The 9,787-nt window shown below is 47.6% G+C and overlaps 1 protein-coding gene across 1 annotated transcript in view; it reads left to right on the top strand.

Annotated features, from left to right (window-relative positions):
- The first annotated feature begins 3,880 nt into the window (after positions 1-3,880).
- Positions 3,881-9,787, top strand: part of map4k4 (mitogen-activated protein kinase kinase kinase kinase 4) — a 70,745-nt gene continuing 64,838 nt past the window's right edge. The window contains exons 1-2 of the mRNA XM_089132871.1: positions 3,881-4,101; positions 4,409-4,474. Of these exons, the coding sequence (XP_088988997.1) occupies positions 4,045-4,101; positions 4,409-4,474 (123 nt within the window). The 5' untranslated portion in view covers positions 3,881-4,044. The remainder of the gene's footprint in view (positions 4,102-4,408; positions 4,475-9,787) is intronic.

The raw sequence follows: 9,787 nt of genomic DNA, 5'->3' as shown, positions 1-9,787 counted from the left end.
CATCTGTCGTCCCCACCTCAGGAAGAGCTGCATCGGTCGTCCCCACCTCAGGAAGAGCTGCATCGGTCGTCCCCACCTCAGGAAGAGCTGCATCGGTCGTCTCTGCCTCAGGAAGAGCTGCATCGGTCGTCCTCACCTCAGGAAGAGCTGCATCTGTCGTCCCCACCTCAGGAAGAGCTGCATCTATCGTCCCCACCTCAGGAAGAGCTGCATCGGTCGTCTCCCCCTCAGGAAGAGCTGCATCTGTCGTCTCCCCCTCAGGAAGAGCTGCATCGGTCGTCTCCCCCTCAGGAAGAGCTGCATCGGTCGTCTCTGCTTCGGAAAGAGCTGCATCGGTCGTCTCTGCCTCGGGAAGAGCTGCATCGGTCGTCTCTGCTTCGGAAAGAGCTGCATCGGTTGTCTCTGCCTCAGGAAGAGCTGCATCGGTCGTCTCCGCCTCTGAAGGAGCTGCATCGGTCGTCTCTGCTTAGGAAAGAGCTGCATCGGTTGTCTCTGCCTCAGGAAGAGCTGCATCAGTTGTCTCCGCCTCTGAAGGAGCTGCATCGGTCGTCTCTGCTTCGGGAAGAGCTGCATCGGTCGTATCCGCCTCAGGAAGAGCTGCATCTATCGTCCCCACCTCAGGAAGAGCTGCATCTATCGTCCCCACCTCAGGAAGAGCTGCATCGGTCGTCTCCCCCTCAGGAAGAGCTGCATCTGTCGTCTCCCCCTCAGGAAGAGCTGCATCTGTCGTCTCCCCCTCAGGAAGAGCTGCATCGGTCGTCTCCACCTCAGGAAGAGCTGCATCGGTCGTCTCCACCTCAGGAAGAGCTGCATCGGTCGTCTCTGCTTCAGAAAGAGCTGCATCGGTCGTCTCTGCCTCGGGAAGAGCTGCATCGGTCGTCTCTGCTTCGGAAAGAGCTGCATCGGTCGTCTCCGCCTCAGAAGGAGCTGCATCGCTCGTCTCTGCTTTGGGAAGAGCTGCATCTGTCGTCTCTGCCTCAGGAAGAGCTGCATCGGTCGTCTCCGCCTCTGAAGGAGCTGCATCGGTCGTCTCTGCTTCGGGAAGAGCTGCATCGGTCGTCTCCGCCTCAGGAAGAGCTGCATCGGTCGTCTCCGCCTCTGAAGGAGCTGCATCGGTCGTCTCTGCTTCGGAAAGAGCTGCATCGGTCGTCTCTGCCTCGGGAAGAGCTGCATCGGTCGTCTCTGCTTCGGAAAGAGCTGCATCGGTTGTCTCTGCCTCAGGAAGAGCTGCATCAGTTGTCTCCGCCTCTGAAGGAGCTGCATCGGTCGTCTCTGCTTCGGGAAGAGCTGCATCGGTCGTCTCCGCCTCAGGAAGAGCTGCATCGGTCGTCTCCGCCTCTGAAGGAGCTGCATCGGTCGTCTCTGCTTAGGAAAGAGCTGCATCGGTTGTCTCTGCCTCAGGAAGAGCTGCATCAGTTGTCTCCGCCTCTGAAGGAGCTGCATCGGTCGTCTCTGCTTCGGGAAGAGCTGCATCGGTCGTCTCCGCCTCAGAAGGAGCTGCATCGCTCGTCTCTGCTTTGGGAAGAGCTGCATCTGTCGTCTCTGCCTCAGGAAGAGCTGCATCGGTCGTCTCCGCCTCAGAAGGAGCTGCATCGCTCGTCTCTGCTTTGGGAAGAGCTGCATCTGTCGTCTCTGCCTCAGGAAGAGCTGCATCGGTCGTCTCCGCCTCAGAAGGAGCTGCATCGGTCGTCTCTGCTTGGGGAAGAGCTGCATCAGTTGTCTCCGCCTCTGAAGGAGCTGCATCGGTCGTCTCTGCTTCGGGAAGAGCAGCATCGGTCGTCTCCGCATTGAGAAGAGCTATATCTGAGCTATACCTCTGGTGGTCACCAAGGCGGAACTGATGGCTGAGGTGCAGTTCGAGGCTCGGTGGCTGGAGGTGGAGACAGGGGATTTTCACACTAAGATAGAGCTGGGGACTGGAAGGCCCAAGGCATATCCACACCCACCAGATGACACAGGCACAGAAGGTGAGCTGAGGGACAGGCAGAAACCAGCGGTGGCAGGGCTGGGGAACTGGCTGGCTACAATAGAGCAGGAGGCTGGGGGGAACTCTGCAAACACAGGAGAGGTAGGAGACTTGAAGCTGGGCAGGACCAGTGGAAACGGGAGATCCAGGGGTATATCCTCCTCAAATAAAAGTAAAAATCAATATAATTTCATAAATACACATAGTCAACTGAACTATAGCTAATGGGCTCTGGAAGAAATGCCACTTTCAGAGCTGAACACGGTATTTTCAGTATTTCTTACCTATCTCCTCTGGATATTAATTGCTTTCTAAGAAGTATTTTTAATCTATATCTAATAATCTATATGATTTCCAGAGGCCAGGCAATACTTGTCCATAGCGGCGGGGATGTGGGCGGGGCTATTCTCCATGCCCTCAAACTACACAATTACTCCCTCAGGGACAGGCATCATGGTCTGATGGGCCGTTGAGCTCAGGGTCCAGGGCACAATATGGCTCAGTTGAGGGTCAGTCGATTGGCATGCCATATCTAGAAAGTCTTGTGTGTGTTCTTCTAGTGAACGGCCCGATGCTCCAAGCAGAGCAATTGGACTGCTGGCAGGTCTATTTAAAGGGGGGGTTGACTGCGATTTCACTTTTTTAATTTTAAATAGTGTGTAATGTTGCTGTTGGTGCATGAACAGTATCTGCAAAGTTGCAGCGCTGAAAGTTCAATGTAAGCAGAGATATCGTCTTTTAAAAATCAGGAAGTATAATTGCCTACAAAAACGACTCGATTGGGACTACAGCTGGGTTATAGACATCACTAACCCACACATTTACATCAACCCTCCCTCCGGAATATGCAGAAAAGGGCATGATCATATTTTCGTCGAGTGTGTTGTGTTCACGCAGCTGTCAGGTCTTCTGTGTTCGAGCTTCCCACGGACGCTGTACTCCGTCAACTTCGAACAGTGTGTGTGTGTGTGCGGATGCATGAGTATGCATGTATCCACACAAGCAAAGGTCCAACGCCGTTATTTTTGAAAGCCGACATGTACATGATGAACACGCTCCTGAACACTAATTGTATCCATAATTTTCGACTCCCCCATTCATTTTCAATGGGCAGTCATTTTTGACCAGTCAGACAAATCAGAACAGAGCAGGGTAGTTTAGAGAGTAAAAATGAAAGTGTTTTTGACCTTTAGTTTCACGTAAACCTGTTGTAGGAGACACTAAAACTGTTTTGTCAAAACAAGTTATGCTTGTATTCTGTGAGCAACTGGAGACCCAGAATAAGACTACCGCTAAAAGGAGAACAAACCCCTGGAAGGATTGTTGTATTAAAATAAATATTAGTTTAAAATGTGTTATTTGTGTTAATTTGTTGTCTTGTCAATCAGTTGTTGAAACCTCAGTTGGACCTTTGTCAACTCATATTATTTTAATATTAAAAAGGAGGGTAGAGAATTAAGGAATTTAGGACCTGGATTGTTCATAATAATCTTGTATTTTTTCACCAAGTTCCTTTAATGAACACCATTATTACATAATTAAAGACTCTACACTGTTGTAGGGTGGATCAAATTAAAATAGAAGGCTTTTTATTGCATCGGAGTTGACAAAAAATAAGTTATAATAACTTTAAGTGAATAAATTATTTATTTTAGAAAAATAATAATTTTCATAAAAACCTGTTACTTGTATGGTTCATTAGCTGAGAGCTTTACCTGCAATTATATACATTTATAATAAAGTATTAGCTATTAAATAACTTTGTCCCTTATCTCCAGAATCAGTGATATAGTCTACAGTATATACAGTGTGTTTTCCTCGTCTGTGTGCTAGAATAGCCCCTTCCCTCGCTGTCTCCACCCCCTCCGTGTCTCTGCCCACTCCGTCATATACTGACCTAGACTCTTCATCATCGTCATCATCCTCATCGCGAACAATAGAGGATCGCGGAGGGCCTGCGCTGCTCTCTCAGGATTATCGCAGAAATATAGCGATGATCGACAGCGTCGAACGGGCACCACACGACTGAAGAACGGAATACACACAGCGTCGCATATATCTGAACAGTTTGGTGAAAGATGGCGAACGACTCGCCCGCTAAGAGCCTGGTGGACATAGACCTCGCCTCTCTGCGCGTGAGTGCTCTTCTCTCACACACACACTCGGTCTCCGACAGGCCTTATGCTTCAATAGTGTTTCAGTGAGATCGAGAGTCGTGCTCGACCTGTGTGTAACACTAATGCTCGACCTGTGTGTTACTCTAATGCTCATTGTTACAGTGTTGCCCTTTGTTCGGCGCGCGCTGTAGTTCTCGTGTAAAGCATAATAACGGCAGCGGAGCGACACACTCTCGAGCTCACACAATCTGACACACAATCATACGTGCAATCATCATCGAGTTTCTCGTATTAACCGATGTGGTGGTCATTTGTGTGATTTCAGGACCCTGCTGGCATTTTTGAGCTGGTGGAAGTGGTCGGCAATGGCACCTATGGACAAGTATACAAGGTTGGTCTCGGTTGATTCTTACAATATTTATAATGATCTTTACTGCACCTTCGAAACTGCTCGATCACTGTTTTACATCAGTGTAAAATGAACGTTAAAGACGAGTTTTCTCATGTCAGCCCTGATGGGTGTGATCTGCTGCGCATGCGCATGCGCACTCAATGCGACAAACATGACATTGATTATAAACTAGCTTTGAAGCAGCAGGAACGCCAGTGTTTCTCTCCGTTCATAATGAGTCCTGATATGAAGAAGAACAGCTCTTGATCTGTGCATCAGCGCGTTATTACTGTACGTACTGATGCTGTATTTGCCATGTGTGATGAAAGAAGAACTGGCACTTATTACAACATCACTATTCTGCCTCTTTATTTGATTGATTTTGTTTGTTTAAAAAAAACAAGCAAAATAACTCGTATAGTTAATTACAGTATGCGATTCACATCACATGCAATTTTCCCTAGGGATGCACAACATCAGGTGATAAAGGCTTAAACGTTGATTATGGGCACAAGAGATGGATATTTCTGTACAGGATAACCTACCTCTGCTTTTTTTAAACATTGGTTTTGTTTTTAAAGAAGCCACAGTATGCTCCTGTTTTTGAACGATTTAGTATATGATATACACTTTAATTTAAGATTAGGAATATCATTATGTTAATAATGCAGTGCTGTTATTGTTAGTCCACCCCAAAGGGAAACGTGTAATTTACGTGTCGTTTTAAACCCATACGACTCTCCTTCATCTTCAGCACACAATAAATTAAATTTTTAATGAAATCTGAGAGATTTTTGTCTTCATGAAAATCTTCAGGATAGTACTTGTGGGCCTGGTTTCACAGACAGGTTTAGATTAAGCCAGGATTAGGGCTTTTTAATTAGGACACTTAAGTAGCTTATATAAATGTGCCTCAAAAAACATTGTGCCTCAAAAAACAACTGGTGTGAATCTTAAGACAAAACAATGGCACTGATATATTTAGAAGACCCACCTCTATGCACGATTTGTAAGATCCCCCTCTCTTATAAACATATTTTATTGGACTGTCCTTGGACTGGGTATAATAATAGTATAATGCTCTTTTTTTATGAAGTTATTTCACTTAAGGACTTATTTAGTAAGATTATGCCTCAAAATTAGGATTTTTTATAATATGTTAATTTAAAAAAAGTATATTCTATACTTTTATAAATATTTTATTATATTATATATTTTATAATGTAAAGTATATAAATATTTTATTGTATTTATACATTTTTGCCTTGCAAATAGCCTTAGATGCTGAAATGGCATTAAATAAAACTATCTATCTATCTAGCTAAGATGCGCTTTCAGTTAAAGCTAAACCCGTGATACCCTAAACCTGTGATACACCGAACCCGTGACCCTAAACCCGTGATGCACCGAACCCGTGACCCTAAACCTGTGATACACCGAACCCGTGATATACCGAACCCGTGACCCTAAACCCGTGATACATCGAATCCATGACCCTAAACCCGTGATACACGGAACCCGTGACCCTAAACCTGTGATACACTTAACCCGTGACCCTAAACCTGTGATACACCGAACCCGTGACCCTAAACCCGTGATGCACCGAACCCGTGACCCTAAACCTGTGATACACCGAACCCGTGATATACCGAACCCGTGATACACCGAATCCATGACCCTAAACCCGTGATACACCGAATCCATGACCCTAAACCCGTGATATACCGAACCCGTGACCCTAAACCCGTGATACACGGAACCTGTGACCCTAAACCCGTGATACACCGAACCTGTGACCCTAAACCCGTGATGCACCGAACCTGTGACCCTAAACCCGTGATACACCGAACCTGTGACCCTAAACCCGTGATGCACCGAACCTGTGACCCTAAACCCGTGATACACCGAACCCGTGACCCTAAACCCGTGATACACCGAACCCGTGACCCTAAACCCGTGATACACTGAACCTGTGACCCTAAACCCGTGATACAGCGAACCCGTGACCCTAAACCCGTGATAGACCAAACCCATGACCCTAAACCCGTGATACACCGAACCCGTGACCCTAAACCCGTGATACATCAAACCCGTGATCCACCGAGCCCGTGACCCTAAACCTGTGATCCACCGAACCCGTGACCATAAACCCGTGATCCACCAAGCCCGTGACCCTAAACCCGTGATCCACTGAGCCTGTGACCCTAAATCCGTGATCCACCGAGCCCGTGACCCTAAACACGTGATCCACTGAGCCCGTGACCCTAAACCCGTGATCCACCGAGCCCGTGACCCTAAACCCTTGATCCACCGAGCCTGTGACCCTAAACCCGTGATCCACCGAGCCCGTGACCCTAAACCCGTGATCCACCGAGCCCGTGACCCTAAACCCGTGATCCATCGAACCCGTGACCCTAAACCCGTGATCCACCGAGCCCGTGACCCTAAACCCGTGATGCATCGAACCCTTGATCCTAAACCCGTGATCCACCGAGCCCGTGACCATAAACCCGTGATCCACCGAGCCCGTGACCATAAACCCGTGATCCACCGAGCCCGTGACCATAAACCTGTGATCCACCGAGCCCGTGACCCTAAACCCGTGATCCACCGAGCCCGTGACCCTAAACCCGTGATCCACCGAGCCCGTGACCCTAAACCCGTGATACATCGAACCCTTGACCCTAAACCCGTGATCCACCGAGCCCGTGACCATAAACCCGTGATCCACCGAGCCCGTGACCCTAAACCCGTGATCCACCGAGCCCGTGACCCTAAACCCGTGATCCACCGAGCCCGTGACCCTAAACCCGTGATCCACCGAGCCCGTGACCCTAAACCCGTGATCCACCGAGCCCGTGACCCTAAACCCGTGATACATCGAACCCTTGACCCTAAACCCGTGATCCACCGAGCCCGTGACCATAAACCCGTGATCCACCGAGCCCGTGACCCTAAACCCGTGATCCACCGAGCCCGTGACCCTAAACCCGTGGTACATCGAACCCTTGACCATAAACCCGTGATCCACCGAGCCCGTGACCCTAAACCCGTGATACATCGAACCCTTGACCCTAAACCCGTGATATATCGAACCTGTGACCCTAAACCCGTGATCCACCGAACCCGGGACCCTAAACCCGTGATCCACCGAACCTGTGACCCTAAACCCGTGATACATGGAACCTGTGACCCTAAACCCGTGATCCACCGAACCTGTGACCCTAAACCCGTGATACATGGAACCTGTGACCCTAAACCCGTGATACATGGAACCTGTGACCCTAAACCCGTGATACACCGAACCCGTGACCCTAAACCCGTGATCAACCGAACCCGTGACCCTAAACCCGTGATCCACCGAACCTGTGACCCTAAACCCGTGATACAAACCGAACCCATGACCATAAACCGGTGATACATGGAACCCGTGACCCTAAACCCGTGATACACCGAACCTGTGACCCTAAACCCGTGATACATGGAACTTGTGACCCTAAACCCGTGATACACCGAACCCATGACCATAAACCGAACCGTGATACCCGTGCGTGACCTCAGCCGCTGCTCTATCTGCACTGCCAGCACTTCTCTGGGGCGAACAGCAAATCTTCTGGGATATTTCAAAATGCATATGTCTTATTTAGCCAGAAATAGCTCATCACTGTCAAACTTAAGCTTCTGTAATCCAAAGAAATAACAGTGTTGAAGTATGAGCAGGGCCTCAAGTTCAGCAGATTGTGGAGACTACACGCTTATAGTGTGGGACATTCCCTTTAACATTATTATCAACACACTGGATGAATGAGTAAAAGATCCACAAAGATCAACAGCTCAAATCAGTCATTTGAAGAAATGTTTCTGTCAGGCTGTTATTTCACACACAGCAAGGTCTGATATCAACGGGGCCGTGGGGCTATACAGCAATGCCTTAAAGCTGTCATGATTTAAAGTGCTGATTGTGGCATTACATTTACTGTAGATTTGCTCAGATTTATTTTTATGTGTGGTTTGCAGTGTCGATCATTCACCAATCCCGTTTCTGTTGAGCTCATGAATCCAGGGGCCAATCAGAGGCATTGTGATTGGTCACTGTGGAGACTGGAGAGTGATTGGTCACTGTGGAGAGTGATTCATGCGTTGTGATTGGTCACCGTGGAGAGTAGAGGTGTGCAAAGCAGGCAGTATTTGTATCTGTGTTTGTATCCTCGATTTACTAAGAAGGAAAAACTCCTTTTCCTCGATTTACAGAAGCTTTTATGTAAAACACATGCAGCTGCTGCACCGCTAGCACATCGAGCGTCTGGCTCACTCATAGGCTATGTTGCGGCAACTGCACATCCAATGGCGCGGGCGCCTCTGACATGCAAACATGGAATAATCTCCCGATCAAACTCCACTTCCCGAAAGTTATAAACTGCTGCCAGAACCCATTTGAGGTACAAAAATCTATTCAACAAAAATAGTGATGCAGTTCAGTGTTTTTTGGCTCAGCCGTTGCTGTGTGGAGCAGCCTGTGCCAGTCACCTCCTCCTGAACGTCACTCACACACTGCGGTCTCATGAGGAAACGCAGCTTTTTGATATAAAGTTTTTCTTGTTCCCGAATACAAATATTTGTAATAAGTGTTTGTATAAGTTTTAAAAACACATTATTTGTGCCTTTCTGAATATCGGCTCCACCCCGAGTGGAGAGTGATTGGTGCACACGTCACTGACTGCATTCTGAACCCGTATTCGAATTCTCTCAGAAAAGATCCGATAAGAGATTGACTTTCAGTGTAGAGTTCGTCAGTGATTATAACAGGAGGTTTTAGTCTATCTCTGAAGGTGCACCCCAAATTGCATAATTATACACTACTCTGACGTTTTGTCAAGTCCTATTTATTTTTATTGCTCTTTATAAAATACAGATAGTTTCAAAGCAGCTTTACAGAGATAATCAAGAAAATAATGATTTATTGATGCGAACAGAGTTCAGTTCTAAATTAAAGATATTGTCAGTGTTCAGCTTAAGTCAGTTCAGTGTAAAGATCATCAGTTATTAAGTAAGTTTATTTCATTTCATTCAACTGAGCTCAGCTCAGTTCTCGTACAGCGACAGGACAAGTCAGGTCAATAATAGTGCTGAATACTCAGTGTCCACAACTAATGAAGCTAAAGGTGACAGTGACAAACACAAACTCCATCAGTGACAGAATGGAGGAAACCCTCCAGAAAAACCAGACTCCGCTCAGTTATCCTCTGGCCAACAACGAACAGAGTGTGTGTGTATGTGTGTGTGTGTGTCAGTCCAGTGAGCGTCACCTAAGCC

The sequence above is a fragment of the Pimephales promelas genome, chromosome 7, assembly GCF_988280905.1.
Source record: "Pimephales promelas chromosome 7, fPimPro1.hap1.1, whole genome shotgun sequence".
In the NCBI taxonomy this organism is placed as follows: domain Eukaryota; kingdom Metazoa; phylum Chordata; class Actinopteri; order Cypriniformes; family Leuciscidae; genus Pimephales; species Pimephales promelas.
The sequence above is the reverse complement of the archived record's forward strand: the minus strand, read 5'-3'. Positions and strand labels throughout refer to the sequence as shown.